General features: G+C 49.4%; 2 protein-coding genes and 1 pseudogene across 3 annotated transcripts in view; 2 read left to right on the top strand and 1 right to left on the bottom strand.

The window, feature by feature from the left end:
- Nucleotides 1-1407, top strand: part of LOC129167255 (NACHT, LRR and PYD domains-containing protein 1-like) — a 3006-nt pseudogene extending 1599 nt beyond the window's left edge.
- A 310-nt stretch (nt 1408-1717) lies between these two features.
- ezh2 (enhancer of zeste 2 polycomb repressive complex 2 subunit) lies at nt 1718-8917 on the top strand. Of its 2 annotated transcripts, none has more exons than XM_054750963.2 (19): nt 1718-1739; nt 3481-3604; nt 3823-3951; nt 4024-4143; nt 4219-4339; nt 4711-4884; nt 5067-5169; nt 5883-6046; nt 6150-6247; nt 6319-6556; nt 6641-6807; nt 6923-7058; nt 7552-7677; nt 7752-7930; nt 8000-8095; nt 8166-8247; nt 8320-8400; nt 8481-8565; nt 8713-8917. In XM_054750963.2, exons 2-19 carry the CDS (start codon nt 3488-3490, stop codon nt 8771-8773), a joined length of 2277 nt encoding a protein of 758 aa, XP_054606938.1. In that variant the 5' UTR covers nt 1718-1739; nt 3481-3487; the 3' UTR covers nt 8774-8917. The 2 variants fall into 2 exon arrangements, with proteins under 2 accessions (XP_054606938.1, XP_015811085.1); XM_015955599.3 differs by lacking the exon at nt 1718-1739 and adding an exon at nt 1915-2090.
- A 1636-nt stretch (nt 8918-10553) lies between these two features.
- Nucleotides 10554-24765, bottom strand: part of LOC107383137 (cullin-1) — a 32208-nt gene continuing 17996 nt past the window's right edge. Inside the window, exons 7-22 of the mRNA XM_015955598.3 lie at nt 24596-24759; nt 24355-24517; nt 24160-24290; nt 23954-24061; nt 23759-23865; nt 23612-23660; nt 23223-23354; nt 23028-23145; nt 20490-20566; nt 20304-20422; nt 19274-19379; nt 19155-19202; nt 18944-19026; nt 18768-18873; nt 18537-18650; nt 10554-11117 (exon numbers count right to left, since the gene is read on the bottom strand). Coding sequence (XP_015811084.1) covers nt 11037-11117; nt 18537-18650; nt 18768-18873; nt 18944-19026; nt 19155-19202; nt 19274-19379; nt 20304-20422; nt 20490-20566; nt 23028-23145; nt 23223-23354; nt 23612-23660; nt 23759-23865; nt 23954-24061; nt 24160-24290; nt 24355-24517; nt 24596-24759 — 1706 coding nt within the window. The 3' untranslated portion in view covers nt 10554-11036. The remainder of the gene's footprint in view (nt 11118-18536; nt 18651-18767; nt 18874-18943; nt 19027-19154; nt 19203-19273; nt 19380-20303; nt 20423-20489; nt 20567-23027; nt 23146-23222; nt 23355-23611; nt 23661-23758; nt 23866-23953; nt 24062-24159; nt 24291-24354; nt 24518-24595; nt 24760-24765) is intronic.

Genomic DNA, 24765 nt, shown 5'->3' with positions numbered 1-24765 from the left:
TGTCAGAGATATGGATCGGCTTCATCAGTGGGATATCAGAACCTGTTCTTAAGAGTTTGTTGGACAAACTTCTGGAGAAGAATGTGGTCCAGGATTATGAGAGAGATGCAGCCCTGGCAGAGAAGGAGAAAGGAGACAAAGCTCGTTTTGTTATCATCATCGTGAGGAAGAACGGTCACGCCGCCAGTTCAGAGATGATCGAGTCTCTCTGTGACCTCGACCCCTTCTTCTCTGAACATCTGGGTCTGATGTGAGGCTGAAGGAAGTTACAGGAGACAGGTTTCTACATGAGGTCCTACGTAATCCAGCATGTTTACCTGACCTGGAACTGATACGCATCAATTATTATGTATGAAGTACGTTTAATACAGCAGCAGGTGTAAAACAATCCAAACAACAAACAGGAGAACTCGGTTACGGCTAAAGAGACGCAGTAACCGTTAAAGATGGATGAGCGTTAAACATTCAACCTAAGGAACTAAAGAGGAAACATCGGAGGTAATAAAACAGGAAAAAACTGAGTGTCCAGTTATTCTCCATGATGCGTTTCCTGTTGCGTCCCACTAATGAGGTTCAACCACAGCTTCTGATTAGTTTTGTTTTAAAACGGTCAGGTGTGCGTGTGTTATAACTGTTTTACCAAATGCATGACCTGAATTTAGACATCTTTGGGTTTTTATGTATATTTTTATAACTTGTTATGGTTGTTCATTTTGATTAGGAATAGTTTTTATTGCTGTTATTAAGCTTATTGTCTGCTGGTTTTTCATGTCTTCTGTACGTGAGATTTTAAAGTTTCTTACTTTCAGCAGCATTTTGGTTTACTGTTTCAGTTATTCTTCAATTAAAAAGAAATTTTTTGCAACTAAACTGGTTGTTTTAAATCTGCAGCTGGTATAATTTATACATAACAGCTGAGTTTGAACCAAACTTAGCAACAACTCTACATATTTGCATCAGAATCTAGAATAGAGATGATTTAGATTCATACAGATACTAAACTTCATCCAACAGGTTCTCCAGTGGAACAGAAGTACTTACAGAGCAGTAAATCGTTACTACAACCATAAGAGTACACTTCAATGGTTCACTTAGAAATGGTACCTGGTTTTTGTTTGACCCATTTCTAAAACATTTGTTTTTGAAACTGGAAACGTCACTAAGTTCCCATCCAATGGGCATTTGGAGGGGTGTGGCTTAACAAACCTGTCGACCCTTTCCGGCTGGACATTTCAGGCAGTAACAAGCAGAGCTCTCGTGCCTTCGTTTTAATCTCTAAGACTGATTGTGTTGTCATTACTTAATAAACTCGCCTGTTAAACCTGAAGCTGTCACGTGTGTCCGTGTTCCCGCCTGAGCTGCCAGAGGAGCAGCGGAGGAGCTGTTGTTGATGCTTTGTGGACATGATGGAATAGATGCAAGGGGTACCGATGTTTACGACAGCGGTGGAATATTAAATAAAGAGTTGTTATTTCGGTGTTGAACAAATTTAATGACATTTGGATTTTTACTTTACTATCAAATAACAGAACCATCGACATAAATATACAGAACAAAGGGAACCTGTTCTCTTGTCGCCGCAGCTTATCTCTTACTGTCATTGGATGCTACGTAACCTTGAATGACCTATCACGGAACACCACACTGAAAAAACCAAACATTGGCTTTGGTGATTGGTCAGGTTGTTTGGCGCCTCTTGAATCTGCTGCAGCCGGAGTGGGCGGTGAGTGCGCGAGACGGTGAGCAGTTTGAACCTCGTCTGTGTCGAGGCGGAAATATTAAAATTAAACAATTTGGTTCCAGTCAAGGCAGAACTAAACTACAAAGTTATTATCCGCGTTCCAGATTTTTTTTTACAACAGTCGGGATTAGTGCGTGAAGACTAAAGATTTTGTTGTTAGCCGACTGCTGGTGCGCGAAGCCGGTTGTCACGGACAGACTCGTTCTTTCCGGCTAGGCTAACCTAGCCGCGGAGCTAACGTTTCAGCTAGCCGTGACAGCAGATCCTCGACACAAAGAACGACTTCGCCGGTCTTTGCCCTTCTGATCCAGAATCCCTCCGTTGAATGAGGGCGGAGCCTCCTGTAGAGGTGAGGGCAGTTGTCAGTGTCGGTGTATTTTATTTTGAGCTTTTTGTGGTGATTCAGCTAGTCCGGGTTTATAGTTGCTTTGTTAACAAACCAACTGTTAGCTAGCTCGCCAGGCTCGTGCCGAATGTTTGATCTTTAGCTAAATCGATGTTTCGGTAATAAAACGTAGCTTTGCTGTGGGAGCAAAGACACCTTAGAGAAATGTTGAAGCTGATGCTTCAAATACAGCGACTGTACGTGAATTATAAACATGGTTTACGTGTGTGTGTGTGTGTGTGTGTGTGTGTGTGTGTGTGTGTGTGTGTGTCGCTCGATATCTTCAGACTTCCTGCTTTTCTGTTGGTCTAACCCAGATAATTACCCCCACTTGAGTTAATGTCATTAGTGAAGTATTGGAGCGTTATAGTGGGATAACAACATCAGTTACATTGTGGTTAAGTCAAATTTATCTAGTTAAATTGGGTTACTTTTTGAAAATGTAGTATTATAAAGGATGTATGATTGTCTCAAAGGAACCAGCAGAAGAACCTTTACTAATGAACTTGGAGGTAAATATTTGTCTCATAAGCAACAACTGAGTCTAATAACAGGTGTGTAACGCAGTTGGTACAAATTCATCTCACCTGTTTTGTCCACAGAAGCCACGTAACATGTTTCCTGCTAGTTTAATAAGAATTTTTATCATGTTTCTGAAAACGTTATGCATCTGCTATGTTTCAGTGGCCATAATCAGCAGTGTTTGGATGGCCGAGGTGGCGCGTGGTTCCTGTTGTTACAAGGAGGGAGACTATTGTAGCTAAATCAGTTTTGAGTAAAGTGAAAACATCCTGTACCACTTCTGTTGGAGCACAGCTAATTTAGCAAGATGCTTCGTTTAAAACAACTCAGAAAATTAAAGGGGAGCTGAAATGTTGTTGGCTGTCATCCAGCTTAGTTCAGACATCCTGAGAAAAGTTTACTTTTTTTAAATAAGATGGTTGTTTATGAGCTGATCTGGGGTCTTTATGACCTTAAATGAAAACAATGACACCATAAAAGCGTGCTTTCATTGATAAATTGTTATTATTACTGTTTTTATTTCACCAGATGAGTAACTGGATCTTTAGTAACTTCTAATATACAAACATTCAGACACGGGTTTAATAACGCACCCATCCTGTCAGTTATGCAGAAAAGTTCATTGGTGTAGCAAACCAACGATCTGATGGTGTGTGTTGCAGAGATGCTGTTTGATTCCGGATGATGATTTTATCCTCGAACCTTTAAACAACCGTGCCTGTTTGATTTCTACCTGAGTCTAAAACGACAGCAGGCCTGCTGGTCAGTGTTTGTTCGTCTCTAACTGAAATCACATCCTGGCTGATGGGACGTCTGTTTTTGATGTCTGCAGGTTCATCATGGTGCTGACGGGGAAGCGCTCAGAGAAAGGTCCGGCCTGCTGGAAGAGGCGGGTCAAGTCTGAGTACATGAGGCTCCGGCAGCTGAAACGCTTCAGACGTGCTGATGAGGTCAAGGTCTGTACACACACACACACACACACACACACACACACACACACACACACACACACACACACCTTTTTAATTACTATGACATGAGTATTTCTATTCTTTGAGGTTTTAGGACCGTTTGCATAAAAATTCCCTCAGAAAACATCTGTTGAAATTTTTCTTGGTTAACATAAGTTACAGGTGACATCACTCACCTTCCTGGTGTGACGTTTTGGTTCCAGAGCATGTTCAACTCCAACCGTCAGAAAATCATGGAGCGAACAGATATTTTGAACCAGGAGTGGAAAACCCGGCGGATCCAGCCCGTTCACATCATGACGTCTGTCAGCTCTCTGCGGGGAAGCCGAGAGGTGAGCGGTCCAGGTGAGTCTCTGTTCCTGCTGAGGACACGTTCTGACCGGTTGTCCTGCCCCCCTCCCCAGTGCACCGTGGACACCGGCTTCTCAGAGTTTTCCCGTCAGGTCATTCCTCTGAAGACGCTGAATGCGGTGGCCTCAGTTCCTGTCATGTACTCCTGGTCTCCGCTGCAGCAGAACTTCATGGTCCGTACCTCGTACCAACCCTTGGATGTTGTGGGTCTTTCAGCAGCAGAATAATCGGGTTTGATTCTGCTTCAGGTGGAGGATGAGACAGTCCTTCATAACATTCCCTACATGGGAGACGAGATTCTGGACCAGGATGGAACTTTTATAGAGGAACTCATAAAGAACTACGATGGAAAAGTTCATGGAGACAGAGGTGAGGATCAGATTCAGAACTTGGCGGCGGGTCCTAAATAATCTAATCAAGGGTCTTCCTTTATTTGTTCTCCTGCTCCGTCAGGGTGTGGTGATGCTTGTGATTTATGATTCTGTTTTAAAATCACACTTTACTTTTCCCTCCTGTTCAGTCCCTTGTTGGGGTCCAACAAGCCACTGGAACCTGGAGAATGATTGGAATTTAAAAATGTTCCTACAAACCAAATACATGTTTACATGTATTAATAAATGGCCGGTGTCAGACGTCAGGGCGTGGATTCCATGGTTAGGGCTCCATCTTTAAATCGGTTCTGACATCTTCAGAATCCGTCTGGTCTCTGGGGGGTGTAACACTCACCTGGTCTCTTCCAGAGTGCGGCTTCATCAACGATGAGATCTTCGTGGAGTTGGTCAGCGCGCTGTCCCAGTACAGCGACAACGAGGACGATGATGAAGACGAGGAAGAACAAGATTTTAAGGTGGACAAAATGGACTTGTGTGATGGTAAAGAGCAGCCAGAGGATCACCGTAAGGACCGACTGGAGGGTGAGTCTGGAGCCGGAGGAGGCAGGAAGTTACCTTCTGCTCATAGCCAGACCAAACAAACGACGGGGACAACACGTTTTCTCGGAAGTTCACGTTCCTGTCCTCCTCCGTCCATCCTTATTGTTAAAACACGTTCATTTGGAACAAAGTAGTACCCTGACACACACTCTCTCTCTCTCTAGGCCGAACCAATGACATCAACAAGAAGTTTCCATCTGATAAGATTTTTGAAGCCATCTCCTCCATGTTTCCTGACAAAGGCTCCACCGAGGAGCTGAAAGAGAAGTGAGTGTTTGCTGTGAGCCGATGCTCCTCTCTAAGGTCGGGGCGAATTTTCCTGTCGTATACGAGTCCCGATCAGCAACCGTGTGCTCGCATGAATATTTAACACGTTGGATATTTGTTCATTCGTCGTGAGGTTCTTGCACTGTTGAAGCAACGCTTCGACCCAAACGTACCAGAACCGCCCTCACGGCACATGCATCAACATGGCTGCTCACTTTTCTCTGCACACGATGACAAGAATGGTGAAGGAATCGTGTTTTTAATTCTTCCTTCTCCAACCCCGTAAACCCCTGAGTGTCCTACGGCAAGCCTCGAGAACAACAACACAACCGCCCCCGGGTCTTCCGGGTTTTCGGACTCGTAGGACCGATGTGTTGCTACCACGCGTACGGAGTGAGAACATGACTCGTGAGCTTTGCACTGCGAGGAAGTCGTACAGTTTGAGACGCTACGAGTGGAAAAAGTCCCAGTGTCTGAGTGTTGCCATGACAACAGGAAACCAATCTACACACAGTTCAAACCGTAAATCTATAAAAACACACAGGAAACGTTTTATTTTAGAAAGTATCCGAGTAAAAGTGATGTTTGTTTTATGTCTAAAGTCCCACTTTTAGCTTTTTGTTACGTTTACTTTGGTCTTGATAAAAAACCTCTTTAGTTCTTATTTGGTGATGATGTTTGCAGCTCTCAGGTGTGTGTGTGTTTACCTGTAGGTATAAGGAGCTGACGGAGCAGCAGCTCCCCGGCGCGCTGCCTCCCGAGTGCACGCCGAACATCGATGGGCCGAACGCGCGCTCCGTGCAGCGCGAGCAGAGCCTGCACTCCTTCCACACGCTGTTCTGCAGACGCTGCTTCAAATACGACTGTTTCCTCCACCGTTAGTGGAACCAGACACTCCCCACACGTTTCCGGGGTTACGGGGGCGGGCTCATCATCTTACATTATATAAAAGTTTTGGTTTTGTACTTTTCCTCCTGCAGCTTTCCATGCAACTCCAAACACGTACAAGCGCAAGAACCTGGAGAACCTGGTGGACTCGAAGCCCTGTGGCATGCACTGCTACATGTACCTGGTGCAGGTGACTTTGAGGGTTTGTTTGTTTCTTTCTTCTGAATAAAGTTTGTTTAAAATAACCTTTTTTTTTTTCAGGATGGGATGGAGTACCCAGCAGGTATGGTGGCCGAGCGAGCCAAGACGCCCTCCAAACGCACGGTGGGCCGTCGCCGTGGACGACAGCCCAACAGCAACAGTAACAGCCGCCCCAGCACCCCCACCGTCTCCTCGGAAACCAAAGACACCGACAGCGACCACGAGGGAAGCAAAGAGGACGAGCGCGAGAACGACAAAGACGACGAGGACAAGAAGGACGAAACGACCAGCAGCTCCGGTATGGTCTCCGGTTTTCTGGTGTTGGTTTGGTGTCTTAGGATCTTCAGGTGGATGGTTCTGAACTCTGCTGTGTTCGGATCAGAGGGAAACTCTCGCTGCGAGACGCCGGTGAAGATGAAGCTGAGCAGCGAGGCTGAAGCCGTGGAGTGGAGCGGAGCTGAAGCTTCTCTCTTCAGAGTCCTCATCGGGACGTACTACGACAACTACTGCGCCATCGCTCGACTAATCGGAACCAAGTCCTGCAGACAGGTGGGTCGCTCCTGAAGAGTGAGAGACTCACCACAGCTGGTGCTCCCTCACACACACACACACACACACACACACACACACACACTCCTAACAGCTGACTTTCTGCATGGTTCAGGTTTACGAGTTCAGGGTGAAAGAGTCGGCCATCATCGCCCGAGCTCCTGCTGAAGACGAGGACACGCCCCCCAGGAAGAAGAAGAGGAAGCACCGGCTGTGGGCCACACACTGCAGGAAGATCCAGCTGAAGAAAGGTCGGTTCTTCAGCTGCTGGTTCTGATTCTGACCCGAGTTTCAGGAGAACAGCTGATCAACGATTCTGCTGATCAACGAGAATCTTTTCACCTCTGGAGTTGAAACATCTAAATGTTTAGGAGACGGCTTTAATCTTTAGAGGCCGGAGAACTGATCCAGAACCAGTTCTGGTTCTGACCTGCAGATGACATCATCGTGTGTCTGTGTAGGAACCATTCCCAAACGTTTTGTTTTTTTTACTTTTTCTGGCAATCCTAGTCCAAGACCATGTAACCATGGCAACACTGACAGCTGGTGGCGGGTCTGCAGCTTCAGAAGTGCAGCAGCTCCAGGTTCCTGTTAGCGCTAGCTAGTGAGCTAACATCTGAAGCACCTTCATGAGCGGCGCCATGGGCGTCCTCCAGCCGAGACGCTGTCAGAGGAACAGGGAACAGAAGACTGGGTCTCAGTCCAGAGCCCGTTTGACCTGTCCTGTCTCTGATGCTTCTTCAGATGGATCGTCCAATCACGTGTACAACTACCAGCCATGTGACCACCCCCGCCAGCCGTGTGACTCTTCGTGTCCCTGCGTCACCGCTCAGAACTTCTGTGAGAAGTTCTGTCAGTGCAGCTCTGAGTGTAAGAGCCCAGCAGAACCCATCCAGCTGAAGGAGGTTCTGCTGTAACACGACCCCCTCCTCGTCCTTCTGCAGGTCAGAACCGTTTCCCGGGCTGCCGGTGCAAAGCCCAGTGCAACACCAAGCAGTGCCCCTGCTACCTGGCAGTGAGGGAGTGTGACCCGGATCTGTGCCTGACCTGCGGCGCCGCAGACCACTGGGACAGCAAGAACGTGTCCTGCAAGAACTGCTCCATCCAGAGAGGAGCCAAGAAGGTAGAACCAGAACCTCAGATTATGACCCGGTCTTTCGCTGTCGGTGTTTAACCCTCCTGCTGCTCTCAGCACCTGCTGCTGGCGCCGTCCGACGTGGCGGGCTGGGGCATCTTCATCAAAGAGCCAGTTCAGAAGAACGAGTTCATCTCCGAGTACTGTGGAGAGGTGAGCAGAACCCGACCTGGTTCTGGTTCCTACATGATGGGCGGAGTTAACGATTTCTTCATGATTCCAGATCATCTCTCAGGATGAAGCTGACCGCAGAGGGAAGGTCTACGATAAATACATGTGCAGCTTCCTGTTCAACCTGAACAACGGTAACACACCGATGGTTCTGGTCTGTCGGGCTTCAGAACCCGCTCAGCTAACGCCATCTCTTCTCTCTGCAGACTTTGTGGTGGACGCCACCAGGAAAGGAAACAAGATCCGCTTTGCTAACCATTCTGTCAACCCCAACTGCTATGCAAAAGGTGAAGTCACCTGCAGCGCGTTGGCGCCTCAGGAAGCAGGTTTTAGGTGTTTAGCTGAAACTTGTTCGTGCTGTCTGCAGTGATGATGGTCAACGGCGACCACAGGATCGGCATCTTCGCCAAGAGAGCCATTCAGACCGGGGAGGAGCTGTTCTTCGACTACAGGTTAGCAGTAAATCACATCAGCGTAGCATTTAAGCTAGCAGCCTGGTCATAACGGAGGCGTGTCCATGTCCATATCACACCTGATTAATGCTTGGAGAACTGTGGGCGGAGCTAGAACTAACTGTTACGTGTGGGCGGGGCTTCCAGGTACAGCCAGGCTGATGCTCTGAAGTACGTGGGCATCGAGCGTGAGATGGAGATCGCCTGATCAGCACTTCTACCTCCACTAAGGCCTTACACACAATCACACCTTCAGGAATCACATCGTCAACATTTCTACTACTTCAGGAAAACTGGGAATATTTCACCTGGATTTTTGACTCGTAGGACTTTTTTACTTTCATATTTGTGTTCTGCTTCCTTCTGCTATTCCTCTCCTTCTGTTGGGATTCTTGAGGATCTTTTTTCCTCCTTTTGTGACACATTTGGTGTTCAGGAGAGGACGCGGACACAAAACTTCCTGGTTTCTAAGAGACTGAACAGTTCAGGGACCAAAATCCTCCACCAGCAACTTTCAGACCAGTCTGGACTGGGACCTGTCCTCCTGGTCTGTGTGGGACTGGGGACACTCGTCTTGCTGTAACACGTCCCAACGTTTTACCAGTCTCCTACAGATGTCCTGCCCGTCTCCCACAGACGTCCTATGTGTCCCACAGACGTCCTATGTGTCCCACAGACGTCCTGCCCGTCTCCCCCAGACCGCCTACGTCTCCCACACTGCCAGACTACCACCTTTAAAATCCGACATTCAGGTTTCTGTGGCATACTGTTGGATTATTTGTGTCGTTCTGCTTCATGACAGAATCCTCAGCAGCGGCGTTCCGTCTCTAAAAATTGGAGATGATTCCGACACTGCTTCCTGTCCTCTCGTCCAATCAGCTGCCAGCTCTTGGTGCTACTTTAGGTCCCTTTCCCGTCGTGCCTCAGCAGTTTAAATCTGGTTTGTCTGAGACAGGAAAACTGAAGCTTTCAGCTGATCTCAGATCCGTTTACTTCCAAAATAAGAGTTTCAGCTCAAAAACACGTTAAAGTGAATCGTTGTGATTTTCTCAAGACAGCAAAAACTTTGAATTAATATTTAAGAAAATTAAATGAACTGAGTCTAAGACGATAATCTGGTTCTGTTATAATCTGAGATAATCTAATAAAATTTGCTGGCAGCAGGTTAAACTTCATTTTAGACATTGGATCAGGGTTCTGGTTTAAATCTGCTGGGAAACGGTGTTGATGATCTAATCCAGTTTATCGCTCTGCTGTGCCTTCACAAGACAACAGGTGATCTCTCCAAGCCCCGCCCACTCCCCTCAACTCCTGCTGCCTCTGCAGTTTCACATCATTCCTGTTAATGATTCTGGTGCTCGTCACGGTCCGACTGGCCCATAGAAGCGGTTTTTATTCTCATTTTACTTTAATCTGACTTGTAGGCACCGCGGGCCGAGGTGGACCGGTTACAGACTTTGGTTCTGAACACATCTCCTTTTGTTTCTGTGGAAAGTCCATCATTTTCCTGCTGTTCCGGATCGGATTCATGTGGTTCTGATCTGACTCAGATGCTTTAGAACTATAAATACCAGCTGCTGGATTAAGGGCCGGGTAGCTGAGGATTTACAGGTGCATGATGGGTAAAATAAAGTTAATAAAATTGTAAGTGAAGGTGTTACCCGGTCCCCCCGACTTCAGGTTCTGGTTCCTGTTGGACCGGACCCTCTAATCACACAGGTGCTACTACTTTTGTAACGTTTACAGGGGTTGTGTTGTTCCAAGTGATGCAGATTAAAATATTGTAAACACCTCAGATTATGTTTCAATTTATACTAATCTCTGCGTACTCTCAAAAGTGGGCTTTTATTTTGAAGGGTTTTTTTCTTGCAAGATGAGTTTCTTATGAGCAAAAGGATTTTAGGCTTTGTGCTCCGTGACCCCAACATTAAGACCTCCGTAAGGCCACGGGCTGGTTTTCCGACCTCTGGGATGAAAACACTCGGATGTTTAGAGAAATCTTTCCTTGACTTTATTTATCACACATTTAGAAAATGAACCACACTATACAAATGTCCACCGTTCAGTAATGGATCCATCCTGCTGCACGATCCCGACCTCCAACCAGAACGACTGGAGCAGATACAGAAGTGGTTCTGAACCGGGCTCAGTCCTGCGGTCCAGACACGTCCCGGTCGTTTGTACGCTTCGATCTGATCGCGGCAGCGCAGGAAGGCAGTAGCATGCAGAAACCTTTGGATGCGGCGCTCCTGACTAATTCGTTAACGTTTACCTAAGCGGAGAGGTCGTGTTCCTCTTACAGTCGGATATTTACAACATGACGGGGTGGGGGGGGCGAGTGTAGACGGGGTTCTCCTACCCCTCTCGTTGGTCACATGGTCGCCGCTCAGAAGGATCCACACTTTGTTACTCGGACATGAAATTAAAAAAAGTTACAAACAAATAAAACAGGCGGGACGTGGGCGGGACGTTCAGGCCAGGTAGCTGTAGGTGTCCTTCTCGCCATCCACCCGCTCCAGGTACTCCTTCTCTATCAGGATGTCGATGCATTTCTGTCCAGCAGAGGGAGACAGACATGTGTCAGCAGCTTTCACCACATTTCTAATCTCAGATTAAATTCATTTCATCCTGTCACAGAGACGATGAGTGAAAATCTGCTACACAGCTGAAAGGGACGGGAAAACCCTCAGTCCTCTCCAGAATCATCAGTCTATCATCAGCGTAATGTAGCGTGGGCTAGGGCTGGGCAATAAATGGAAAATTTATCGTTAACGAAATGTCTGACTCTTATCGTGATCATTTTTCCCACGTCAATAAATGTGATGATAATAAAAATGAGAGGATGTATGTAGGTTGGCAACGCTCATGTCCCTTTAAGAAGCTGAACCACCTTGAGTCAAAAATGTGACTCAACGTGATACATGTGACAGCGCCATCTAGTGGACAACGTTTGTTTCTGCACATACCTGTCCTTGTCCACTTATCGTTAGAGGTGAAATTCTCAACATATCGTGATATGAATTTTAGGCCGTATCGCCCAGAACTACAACACGCCAACGTCGGTAACGATCCAGCACCTGCGCAATCTAGGAAACTAAAATTTTCTGGTTTTATTGATTATTTTAATTATTGAAGGTTACAATAACAGCCTACTGGCGAGGGCTGAACATTTTAGGAAAATACTGAATCGCAATTTTTCTAGCAGAAATTGGGATTTCGGTTCAATTCACGATTTTCTGCAAACAAAGGTCCAGCAGTAGCCTGCCAAGCCATCCAGTAAATGAAGTGAAAAGATGGTCTAGACTCTTAATCTAGGACAACTAATCATTCACTTTAATATTTACTATTTAATAGGGATGAGCGAGGACACCACTACCTGTATCTGTAATCAGAATGGGCGTGGTTTAACCGGAAGTGGGTGTGGTTTACATCAATACATTATTTTAAATCTGAAATTGATATGGAATGATCAGAAGTTGCTATGTGTATTATTTATCTGAAAACTATTTACAGAGCAGCCTCAGAACTGAGATGAAATATGTTTGACCACAATAGTAAAGGAACTATTACAGAACAAGTTGTTCAGTAAAATCAGAACATTAATGTTTAAGTGCATGAATTAATGCATCTGAACTCATGCAGTAGGAACAGGAAATATGAAATACTAGAACCACTTTAATCAAATAAAAATAAACTGATTTTTTCCCAATGTTGTTGGCATTTTTCCCCACACACACTTAAACAAAACTATGTTGATTGAGGTGTGTGTGTGTGTGTGTGTGTGTGTGTGTGTGTGTGTGTGTGTGTGTGTGTGTGTGTGTGTGTGTGTGTGTGTGTGTGTGTGTGAGAGAGAGTTAAAAAATTTTAAAAACCCGACCGGAGCGGAGGCAGTGACTGACTCTGCACGTCAGCTCTGTCTTGTCAAATGCAACACGCAAGTTAGGAAAAAAGTAACTTTAAATATTCAACTGAAAAAGAGGCGAGCTGAAGAAAACCTAGGGAGCTCTGAAGAAACGTGAGCAACAGTGAAGCAATCACAGAGATCCGTTACTGTGTGTGCGCGGACGGACTGAGCTCTCGGCTGCAGAGTTTTGTGTGTAGGGAGGGGCGGGCGCTCTATGTGACTGGCCAATCACAGAGCGTGAAGACAGTCAGTTACCCAATGAGTATTTTCCTTCAGCACGATTACAGATATTTACGAGTTTTACTCGTCTCATGCTCGTATTCGTCAAAAATGCTTTATCCGTACCGGATACTCGTCTGAAACGAGAATCCGGCTCATCTCTAATATTTAATCATACAATAAAAACAGTTAAAGCTATTCATATTTTCTCCCATTATTATGTTTTTATTTATTTTTATGTGTTTGTGAAGCAACTTGTGATTTTTATCTAGAGGAGCTTTATAAAACATGTTCTACTCCAAAATGCATGGAGGAAGTCTGTAGGTAGAAACAGCTTTTAAACGTATTCAATAACAAATGCAGTTTTCCTGCGTTACCGCGGCCGGCTGAAGCCGTTCCTCACCAACGTCAGCTCCGTGAGAGACGCACGCATTCTGACACCGTAGCTTGTCTGAACTAACGTGTGCCGTCAGAAACATTCAAACCATTTTTAAAAGAGACGCTGAGCTTTCAAGTCAACTAAAGTGTTCGACTCCGCTCTCGCGCTGATGAAACGTAAACAAAGCTTTAAAATCAGCCTGAACCTGCTGATGTGGGAGGAGTCTCGCTCTCTCTCTCTGTCCTGGGCCCACCTACGGTGCATTACTATCGGCTCTAGCAGCGCTGTGTGTGGGAACATAAAACAGGGAAACAACCTGAACATGCAGCTCTGGCAGCGGTGGAGTTGGGCTCAGCTCTGGACGGCTCACCCCTCCCCCCTCCCCCGCGTTGGCTTTTGCCGCCGCCATAACACACGGGGAAAACCCCGGATGTAAAAAAAAGTTACAACTGATCGTGGATCAGTCATAACCACTAAAACCACAGCGTGGACGGTCACGTGATCATGCTGTTTGAAATTGCAATTTCAGTCCAAAACCGATAATCGTTCAGCCCTAGCGTGGGCCAAAGCCAGGACAGACGACTCCATCTGATTGGTCTAATTTTAGGCATTTAAGAAATAAATGTACTTCTCTTATCAGGAAGGCTAAATCAGACTATTAGTCTCGTCTCGTCTCGTCTTCCTCCGCTTATCCGGGTCCGGGTCGCGGGGCAGCATCCCAACTAGGGAGCTCCAGGCCGTCCTCTCCCCGGCCTTGTCCACCAGCTCCTCCGGCAGGACCCCAAGGCGTTCCCGGACCAGATTGGAGATGTAACCTCTCCAACGTGTCCTGGGTCGACCCGGGGGCCTTCTGCCGGCAGGACATGCCCGAAACACCTCCCCGGGGAGGCGTCCAGGAGGCATCCTGACCAGATGCCCAAACCACCTCAACTGGCTCCTTTCGATCCGGAGGAGCAGCGGTTCTACTCCGAGTCCCTCCCGAATGTCCGAGCTCCTCACCCTATCTCTAAGGCTGAGCCCGGCCACCCTACGGAGGAAACTCATTTCGGCCGCTTGTATCCGCGATCTCGTTCTTTCGGTCATTACCCAAAGCTCATGACCATAGGTGAGGATTGGGACGTAGATCGACCGGTAAATCGAGAGCCTGGCTTTCTGGCTCAGCTCCCTCTTCCCCACGACAGATCGGCCCAGCGTCCGCATCACTGCAGATGCCGAACCAATCCGCCTGTCGATCTCCCGATCCCTCCTACCCTCACTCGTGAACAAGACCCCGAGATACTTAAACTCCTCCACTTGAGGTTGGACCTCTCCCCCGACCCGGAGGTGGCAAGCCACCCTTTTCCGGTCGAGAACCATGGTCTCAGATTTGGAGGTGCTGATCCTCATCCCAGCCGCTTCACATTCGGCCGCGAACCTACCCAGCAAGAGCTGAAGGTCTGAGCTGGATGAAGCTAGGAGGACCACATCATCCGCAAAAAGCAGAGACGAGATTCTCCTGCCACCAAACTCGACACACTCCACACCACGGCTGCGTCTAGAAATTCTGTCCATAAAAGTGATGAACAGATCCGGTGACAAAGGGCAGCCCTGGCGGAGTCCAACCCTCACTGGGAACAGGTCCGACTTACTACCGGCTATGCGGACCAAACTCACGCTCCTCTGGTAAAGGGACTGAATGGCCCTTAACAGAAAGCCACCCACCCCATACTCCTGGAGCGTCCCCCACAGGGTGCCCCTGGGGACACGGTCATAAGCCTTCTCCAAATCCACAAAACACATGTGGATTGGTTGGGCAAACTCCCATGCCCCCTCCATCACCCTTGCAAGGGTATAGAGCTGGTCCACAGTTCCACGGCCAGGACGAAAACCACATTGCTCCTCCTCTATCTGAGATTCAACTATTGATCGGACCCTCCTCTCCAGTACCTTGGCGTAGACCTTTCCAGGGAGGCTGAGGAGTGTGATCCCCCTATAGTTGGAACACACCCTCAGGTCACCCTTCTTAAAGATGGGGACCACCACCCCGGTCTGCCACTCCCTAGGAACTGCCCCCGATGACCACGCAATGTTGTAGAGACGTGTCAACCATGACAGCCCTACAACATCCATAGCCTTGAGATACCCAGGACGAACCTCATCCGCCCCCGGGGCTCCGCCGCTGTGTAGTTGTTTGACTACCTCAGCAACTTCTGCCCCCGAGATCGGACAGTCCATCCCCAGGCCTCCCAGCTCTGGTTCCTCCTCGGAATGCACATTGGTGGGATTGAGGAGCTCCTCAAAGTATTCCTTCCACCGTCCGACTATAGCCTCAGTTGACGTCAGCAGCTCCCCATCCCCACTGTAAACAGTGTGAGCGAGTTGCTGCCTTCCTCTCCTGAGGCGCCGGACAGTTTGCCAGAACCTCTTTGGAGCCGATCGATAGTCTTTCTCCATGGCCTCACCAAACTCCTCCCACGCCCGAGATTTTGCCTCGGCAACTGCCACTGCTGCACCCCGCTTGGCTATCCGGTACCTGTCTGCTGCCTCCGGAGACCCACAGACCAGCCACGCCCTGTAGGCCTCCTTCTTCAGCCTGACGGCTCCCCGAACCTCTGGTGTCCACCAGCGGGTACGGGGGTTGCCACCACGACTGGCACCGGCCACCTTACGGCCACAGCTAGCAACAGCCGCCTCGACAATCGCAGAGTGGAACAAGGCCCACTCGGACTCAATGTCCCCCACTGCTCTCGGGACGTGGTCAAAGCTCTGCCGGAGGTGGGAGTTGAAGACCGTCTTGACAGGTTCTTCTGCCAGGCGTTCCCAGCAGACCCTCACTATGCGTTTGGGTCTGCCAGGTCTACGCGGCATGTTCCCTTGCCATCTGATCCAACTCACCACCAGGTGGTGATCAGTTGACAGCTCCGCCCCTCTCTTCACTCGGGTGTCCAAAACATACGGCCGCAGGTCAGATGATACGACTACAAAATCTATCATCGACCTGTGACCTAGGCTGCCCTGGTACCAAGTGTACCGGTGGGCATCCTTATGTTCGAACATGGTGTTCGTTATGGCCAAACTGCGGCTTGCACAGAAGTCCAATAACAAAACACCGCTCGAGTTCAGATTAGGTGGGCCGTTCCTCCCAATCACACCCCTCCAGGTCAAGCTGTCATTGCCCACGTGAGCATTGAAGTCCCCCAGCAGGACAATGGAGTCCCCTGATGGAGCACTATCTAGCACTCGTCCCAGGGACTCCAAAAAGGGTGGGTACTCTGAACTGATATTTGGCCCATAAGCACAAACAACAGTCAGGACCCGTTCCCCGACCCGAAGGCGCAAGGAAGCTACCCTCTTGTCCCCCGGGGTAAACCCCAACACACAGGCAGAGAGTCTCGGAGCTAACAAAAAGCCAACCCCAGCCCTCCGCCTCTCACCCGGAGCAACTCCAGCAAAGTAGAGTGTCCAACCCCTCTCCAGGTCTCGGGTTCCAGAGCCAATGCAATGTGTCGAGGTGAGTCCGACTATATCTAGCCGGTACCGCTCAACCTCTGCCACAAGCTCCGGCTCCTTCCCCGCCAGCGAGGTGACGTTCCATGTCCCAAAAACTAGTTTTCTTATCCGGGGATTGGACCGCCAAGGCTCCCGCCTTGGTCTGCCACCCGATTCGCATTGCACCGGACCCTTCATGTTCCTCCTGCGGGTGGTGGGTCCACAGTTGGACGAGCCCATGTATCCGGTTCGGGCTGGGCCCGGCCGGGCCCCATGGGCGAAAGCCCGGCCACCAGGCGCTCGCTCACGGGCCCCAACCCCAGGCCTGGCTCCAGGGTGGGACCCCGGTAACCCTCCGGGCCGGGTACTCCGACTCTTCATTTTAACCGCCATGAAAGATCCTTCGAACCGTTCTTTGTCTCACCCTTCACCTAAGACCAATTTGTCATGGGAGACCCTACCAGGGGCACTAAGTGCCCCAGACAACATAGCTCCTAGGATCATTAGGGCACTCAAACTCCTCCACCACGATAAGGTGACGGTTCAAGGACTCCTCCTTGACTATTAGTCACGACAGAAATCCTCAATAACCCACAAAAGCTTTGGAGCGTGATAACATCACTAGTTAGAAGCGCTCAGTCTCTTCCCAAACACATCTTGATGGACACAGACCCCGTCTGTGAGAGACGGGGTCTTAAATAGCTTTCACAAGCAGATTCTGGTTCTTTGACTCTTTGGGAGGGATCTCCAACTCCCTCTGCCGAACCTCACATTCCCGCCGGAGAGTCCTACTTTTGTTCCCTTTAGCGTGCAGGAGGTGCATAAAGCTGCTAAAGCGTTAGCCCACAGGAAACCCCCCAAGCCTGACTTGACAGAGCCTTATTTCTTGAAATTAGCAGTTAACTGTGTGGCACAACCTCTTCCGGTTCTTTTTAACTCATTCACTGCCAGCGTTTCTCGCTGTTTTTACTGTTTTTTTAAGAGTGACAGAACGTTGCGCGCTAGGATGACGTCGACGCCAAAACAAAGCGGAGACTCACCTCTTACATCAGGAAGAATCCGCGCATTTCGAGCGTTATCCGTTCTTTCATAATCCGTTGTCGAATTGTGATCGGCAGACGCTTTTCCGGTTCATGCCTCACTTTTTTGACAGGAACGGCCCAAATCGATCTCCTAACACATGGATGGTCTGCTTCCTGATCACGTGACGTGTGACGTATGTGGATGAAGATCGGCTTCAGGGCTGAGGTGTTTGTTCTCTCAGCGCGGGGGCTTGTTCCGATGCTCAAACAGTAGAAAAATGAACGAGTGAACGAGTTAATCTTTCAATCCAGAATATAAAAAAATCCCAATGTTTGGAAGTCTGCGTTTGTCAGCTGTTGTAACCAACTACAGACCAGTTTCAAATCTGTGTGTTTTGTCACAAGTTCTTGAGTCTCGTTTGTGACCAACCCATCGAGTTTCTACTTCAGGGCAACCCCAGCACCACCACGGCAGCTAACGTGATCAACGACGCACTTGATGCTCCTGACAAAAAGCAACGCCGTGCTTCACTTTTGGTTAGTTAGGGTTAGGACTGTCTACGCTGCTTCCTGGTTTGTGCGACAGGACTCAGTGTGTTAAATGTGACGGTGAGTGTTTAGAATTTTTTAATGTCCACAAGGGGGTGCCACAGGGTTCAATATTGGGACCTCTCCTATTCATCATGTGTATAAATGACCTGGGTGCATTTTTAAGCCGATGACACAATCATCTGTTGTTTTGGGTCGAATCCTCCTAGAGCTGTTGAGTCCCTGCAGAGAGCTCTGACGTGGTCCAGCTCACACGTGTGCAGCTAAAGCTGATCTCAGTGCTGAAAACACCAAACTAATGTTTTCAAACGCTACGAAGGCCTCTGCTCATGGGCAACTTCTCATCTCAGAGGCGAGTAGAAACACGTTTAATATTCTGGAGAGGTGCACAAAGGCTTTGGTCCAGAACAGCTGACTGTGTTTACGTTACCTTAATGACGGGAACTCTGGGTTTGAATCGGGATGACAGCTGGTTCAGAACTTCAGCCAGCAGCTGCTGATGCTTCAGGACCTTCCTCATCTTCATGATCCTCACAATGGCAGCCTGAGAACGTGCGCACACACGCGCATGTTTAAAAACACACACACACACACACACACGCACACACACACTACTGCTTCTAAAAGCGAAGCTACTACAGGCCAAAGTTTGTTGGGTCACCTGGATGAGGAGCTTCCTGTCCTCCTCGATGTTCTTGTGGGTGGTCTCCTGCTCTTGTTTCTGCTCCGTCTTCATCGGGACGTTGATGTTCACCCTCAGCTTCTTACTGCAGGAGGACAACCGATTTAAAACCGCTTCAACAAACCCAGACGGCAGAAGGAAAAGCTGATCCTCACTTCTTGTATCCTAGGAAGAGTTTGATGACCGTGTCCGGTTTGAAGTCCACCTCGTCCACGTTGGCGTTCTCGTCCTCCAGAACCTGATGAGAAGAAAATTAAAGGTTTTAATCTAAAACTGCTGCAGCTCCTTTAAAAGTTGAGTTTTTACACCTGATCGCTAAAACACACACACACATGCACACACACGCACACACACGGCTGAACTCACCAGCAGCTTTGACTTCAGCAGGATCTGCAGCACCTGAACCAGAATATCCTGAGAACAGAGAGCCAGCTGATTAGATGTAATCTGATTACATGGATCCTGAGGTTGGAGCGGCCTCTTACGGTTTTGATCTGCGTGCTGTCGGTCAGCTGCTGCACCGTGTAGCTGTCCTCCGTGTTGTACTGCAGCAGGATGGCCATCTGGAAGGTGGAGGCCTGCAGCGTGTACCTGCAGCACCAGGCAGCACATGACTGATGCATTATGGGAAAGATTCATATCTGGCCTGGGAGCGTTCCCTTACTCAGGGTACGTGCAGGGATCTCAGACCATCTAACACTCATTAAGGACCTTCTGATGTATCTGGGTCAAATATAAAACATCAGATCATAATTTGTTTTCTGAGCTTGAGCTTCCAGCTGATGTCATGTGATCAGCTGACATCAGATCAACTGGAAACCGGCTTTCTGACCGAGCTGTACGGTAATTATCTTCATTAAGACGACGACGTGATCTCGGTTACCGCATGGTCAAACACTGGCATCCAAAAGCAGCACAGACACATCTCATGATGGATCTCCAGTGTCCTCGAATGCCGGATCAATAAACGGGTGCATGAGCTGGGGCCATTTCCCACCAGGAAATAAACTATTCGTGCTGCTAGTATCAGGTTTTAACGGGTTAAACTGCTCCGTCGACGAGCCTCTGGAACGGCTGATGGGGGAGGAGGAGCAGGGACGTTTGATTTGGTGAACTCCAACTGCTGTGGGGTGTTGAAGCAACAGCAGTCGTTCACGCTGTAGCGCCACAGCACGCTTGTGCAAAGCCGCCTGTGACTGGTCACATGACGACTCGTGACCCAATAACAAACATGGGTTGAGAACAAGATGATAACCAGACTTAAAATTTTCCTTAATGCAATTCATCATTTTGTAAAACTTTTCTAGAGCCTGCAGATTCCCTCTTATTTCTCCTCTTCAGGCAGGAGAACACCAGGAACGCTGTAGCACTCCCGTCAAAATAAAAGCCTCAGAGGCTGTTTGTGACATTAGCTTTCTATGACTCCAACTTCTGTTGGCCTAGAGACTCGCAGTGGATCAACCTTGATCTCTGGCAGGTTCTGTCTGAGAAACGAGGCCTAAAACATCCTGTTACCTGTTCTTGAAGCAGTTGGTGACCAGCTCTCCTTTGGACAGGTGATACAGCCAGGTGAGCTTCCTGCCGCTGTGCCGGCTGGCGTAAAACGCGGTGAAGCGCTGGTAGCTTCGCTCCAGCTGCAGGAGGACAGGAGGAGTCAGAACATGGCAACGTGCCGCAGCAGCTTCATTAAGGAAGTCTCACCTCCGACGGAAGGGCGAAGGTGCACGACTGCTGGAACGGCCACGATCCAGAACTCAGAACCTGGATGCTGAAGTCCACTAGAGCATACAAACAGGAAATCAGCTGCTTCTGGGCCGTGTGTGTGTGTGTATGTATGCGTGTGTGTATGCGTGCATGTGTGTATGTGCATGTGTGTGTGTATGTACGTACGCGTGCGTGTGTATGTGTGTGTATGTGCGTGCGTGCGTGTGTATGCATGCGTGTGTGCATGTGTATGTGCGTGCGTGTGTGTGTGTGTGTATGCATGCGTGTGTGCATGTGTGTGTGTGTGTGTGTGTGTGCGTGCGTGTGTATGCATGCGTGTGTGCGTGCGTGCGTGCGTGTGTGTGTGTGTATGCATGCGTGTATGTGTGTATGCATGCATGCGTGCGTGTGTGTGTGTATGCGTGCGTGTGTGCATATGCATGCGTGCGTACGTGTGTGTGTGTATGCGTGCGTGCGTGCATGCGTGTGTGTGTGTATGCATGCGTGTATGTGTGCGTGCGTGTGTGTGTGTGTGTGTGTGTGTATGCGTGTGTGTGTGTATGCATGCGTGCGTGTGTGTGTATGCATGTGTGCGTGTATGCGTGCGTGCGTGTATGTGTGTGCGTGCGTATGCGTGTATGTGTGTGTGCGTGTGTGTGTGTGCATGCGTATGCGTGTATGTGTGTGTGCGTGTATGTGTGTGCATGCGTATGCGTGCGTGTATGTGTGTGTGTGTGCATGCGTATGCGTGTATGTGTGTGTGCGTGTGTGTGTGTGCATGCGTATGCGTGTATGTGTGTGTGCGTGTATGTGTGTGCATGCGTATGCGTGTATGTGTGCGTGCGTGTATGTGTGTGCATGCGTATGCGTGCGTGTATGTGTGTGCGCGCGTATGCATGTATGTGTGTGTGTGTGTGCGTGCGTATGCGTGTATGTGTGTGTGTGTGTGCATGCGTATGCGTGTATGTGTGTGTGCGTGTATGTGTGTGCATGCGTATGCGTGTATGCGTGCGTGTATGTGTGTGCGTGCGTATGCATGTATGTGTGTGTGTGTGTGCATGCGTATGCGTGTATGTGTGCGTGCGTGTATGTGTGTGCATGCGTATGCGTGCGTGTATGTGTGTGTGTGTGCGTATGCGTGCGTGTGCGTATGCGTGCGTGTGTGTATGCGTGCGTGCGTGTATGTGTGTGTGTGCGTATGCGTGTATGTGTGTGCGTGTGTGTGTGTGCGTGTGTGTATGTGTGTGTGTGCGTATGCGTGCGTGCGTGTGTGTGTATGCGTGCGTGTATGTGTGTGCGTGCGTATGCGTGTATGTGTGTGTGTGTGCGTATGCGTGCGTGTATGTGTGTGTGTGTGCGTGTATGTGTGTGTGCGTATGCGTGCGTGTGCGTATGCGTGCGTGTGTGTATGCGTGCGTGTGTGTGTGTGTGTATGCGTGTGTGTGTGTGTGTATGCGTGCGTGTGTGTGTGTATGCATGTGTGTGTGTATGCGTGCGTGCGTGTATGTGTGTGCGTGCGTATGCTTGTATGTGTGTGTGCGTGTATGTGTGTGCATGCGTGTATGTGTGTGTGCGTATGCGTGTATGTGTGTGTGCGTGTATGTGTGTGCATGCGTATGCGTGCGTGTATGTGTGTGTGTGCGTATGCGTGTATGTGTGTGCGTGCGTGTGTGTGTGCGTATGCGTGTATGTGTGTGTGCGTATGCGTGTATGTGTGTGTGCGTGTATGTGTGTGCATGCGTATGCGTGCGTGTATGTGTGTGTGTGCGTATGCGTGTATGTGTGTGCGTGTGTGTATGTGTGTGTGTGTGTGCGTATGCGTGCGTGTATGCGTGCGTGTGTGTGTGTGTGTATGCGTGCGTGTATGCGTGCGTGTGTGTGTGTGTATGCGTGCGTGTATGTGTGTGCGTGCGTATGCGTGTATGTGTGTGTGTGTGTGTGTGCGTGTGCGTGTATGTGTGTGTGTGTGTGCGTATGTGTGCGTGTGCGTATGTGTGTGTATGCGTGCGTGCGTGTATGTGTGTGCATGCGTATGCGTGCGTGTGTGTGTGTATGCGTGCGTGTGTGTGTGTATGCGTGCGTGTATGTGTTTGCATGCATATGCTTGCGTGTATGTGTGTGTGTGCGTATGCGTGCGTGCGTGTATGTGTGTGCATGCGTATGCGTGCGTGTGTGTGTGTATGCGTGCGTGTGTGTGTGTATGCGTGCGTGTATGTCTTTGCATGCGTATGCGTGCGTGTATGTGTGTGTGTGTGCGTGCGTATGCGTGCGTGTGTGTGTATGCGTGCGTGTGTGTGTATGCGTGCGTGTGTGTATGCGTGCGTGCGTGTGTGCGTGTGTGTGTGTATGCGTGAGTGCGTGCGTGTGTGTGTATGCGTGCGTGCGTGTATGCGTGTGTGTGTGTATGCGTGCGTGTATGCGTGCGTGCGTGTATGCGTGCGTGTGTGTGTGTGTGTTGTATGCGTGCGTGCGTGTGTATGCGTGCGTGTATGTGTATGCGTGTGTGTGTGTGTGTGTGTGTGTGCACACACTCACAGTCCAGAGGCTCCGAGTTGCTGAGGTGTTTCTTAAACTGCTCGTTCAGGTCTTTGCTGACTCCGATGTCCTGGAACATGCGCTGCAGCTTGGACGTGTACTCGAAGCCGCACGCTTGCTGTAGGAGAGGAAACCAGATGTCAGCCGATGGTTCGGTTCTGAGCAGAACCGGGTTTAAGAGGACCGGAACCAAACCTTAAGCTTGGAGATCATGCTGGCCTCGGCGTCGTCGCTGGCGCTGTTCTGGTGGACCAGACGCTTGGCCAACATCTTAGCGTAGAACTTCTGGAAAACATCTTTGTCTTCGATGTACTTGAACACAACCATCTGGAGGAGACAGAACCGGTCCAATTCAGCTTTTTGTCAGACAAACCCACTAAAACCAGAGCTTCTGGGTTTTTATCAGAACCACAATGGGATCAGAGGAGCAGCTTCCGTCTCTCACATGGTCCAGAACTTTATTCTGAAAGGTTGCGGTTCCGTTTAGTTAGAGACACACTTCCTGTTTCAGTTTTCAGCCAAACTGAGTTTCCTTTAAACACTACTGGACCCAGAGTTCTGAACTGGACCGGACCGGGTCTTACCACTTGGTTGAGCGTGTCCTCCAGTTCTGCCTCCTCTGGGTTTTTGGAGCTGAGGAATCAGAACATAAAGTCGAGTTTAGATGTTGGAGCTCCTCAGTAGCAGGTTCTGGTTCTGACTCGGCCCGTTTATGTGGTTTCCCGTCTCACCTCTTCTTCAGCAGAGAGTCGCAGTACCGGGCCAGCAGCTCTGGGGACTTGCTGGAGGACTGGGCCATCCTGGTGACGGCATTGTTGTTGATGAAGCGACCGCACGCCTGAGGAGACACACAAACCCTCAGATGGTTCTGCCCCGCGGGTCCAGACCCATTCCCTTACAGGTTCTGGTTCTGGGTGAACTCTGACCTTATCGAGGGCCGCCACAAAGCCAGCATCATTGTTGAAGGCGGACATGACGAGGGCGTTGTACTTCTTATGGACATCCAGGGTCGTCTGGACATAAACTTTTGGGTCCTGAAAGACAAAAGCAGCTTTTCTGAACCGATCCATAAAAGAACTCCTGGTCCTACAGGTTCTGTCGGGTCCCGATGGTTCACAAAGTGTTTGCGTACGTTGAGCGCAGCCTCTCCACACTTCTCGATGGCGGCCAGGCCCTGGTTGTGGATGTGAGTCTCCAGAAGTTTCTTCAGTTCTCCGAGACCGTCGGTGATCCGCGACACCAGGTTGTACATCCGACCCAGATCTGGAGCGGACGGAACCAGAACCCATTAAACACAAAAATCTCTGATGATGTTTCCCAGCCTCACCTTCGTTCTTGTCGGCATCCAGCAGGTTCTGGAACTCTGTGTGGAAGATCTCCAGGTGCTTCTCGATGAGGACCTGCTCGCACTTCCGGGCCAGCTCGTCCTGCGTGGACTCGTGGAGGTAGACCTGAACGCGGCGCTGCTCCTCCAGGAGACGGGCCTCTGCCTGAGGAACCAGCAGACTCGCTTAGACGGAACCAGGACACCAGAACCCGCTCACCTCCAGACGTCTGCAGGGGCTCACCTTCTTCATGTACTCGGTGACCGGGTTCTGCTGCAGGAACTCGGTGCTCTCCCGGGTGTAGAAGCGCTCCGTGTCGGTGAGGAACTGACACTCAAAGTATTCCTTGTAGACGGAGAGCGTGGGACCTTTGGCGAAGGCGTCCTCCTCGTTCAGACCCAACTCCACTGGAG

Source organism: Nothobranchius furzeri, chromosome 7 (assembly GCF_043380555.1).
Source record: "Nothobranchius furzeri strain GRZ-AD chromosome 7, NfurGRZ-RIMD1, whole genome shotgun sequence".
Classification (NCBI taxonomy): Eukaryota; Metazoa; Chordata; class Actinopteri; order Cyprinodontiformes; family Nothobranchiidae; genus Nothobranchius; species Nothobranchius furzeri.
This window is presented reverse-complemented; position numbering and strand designations above follow the sequence as displayed.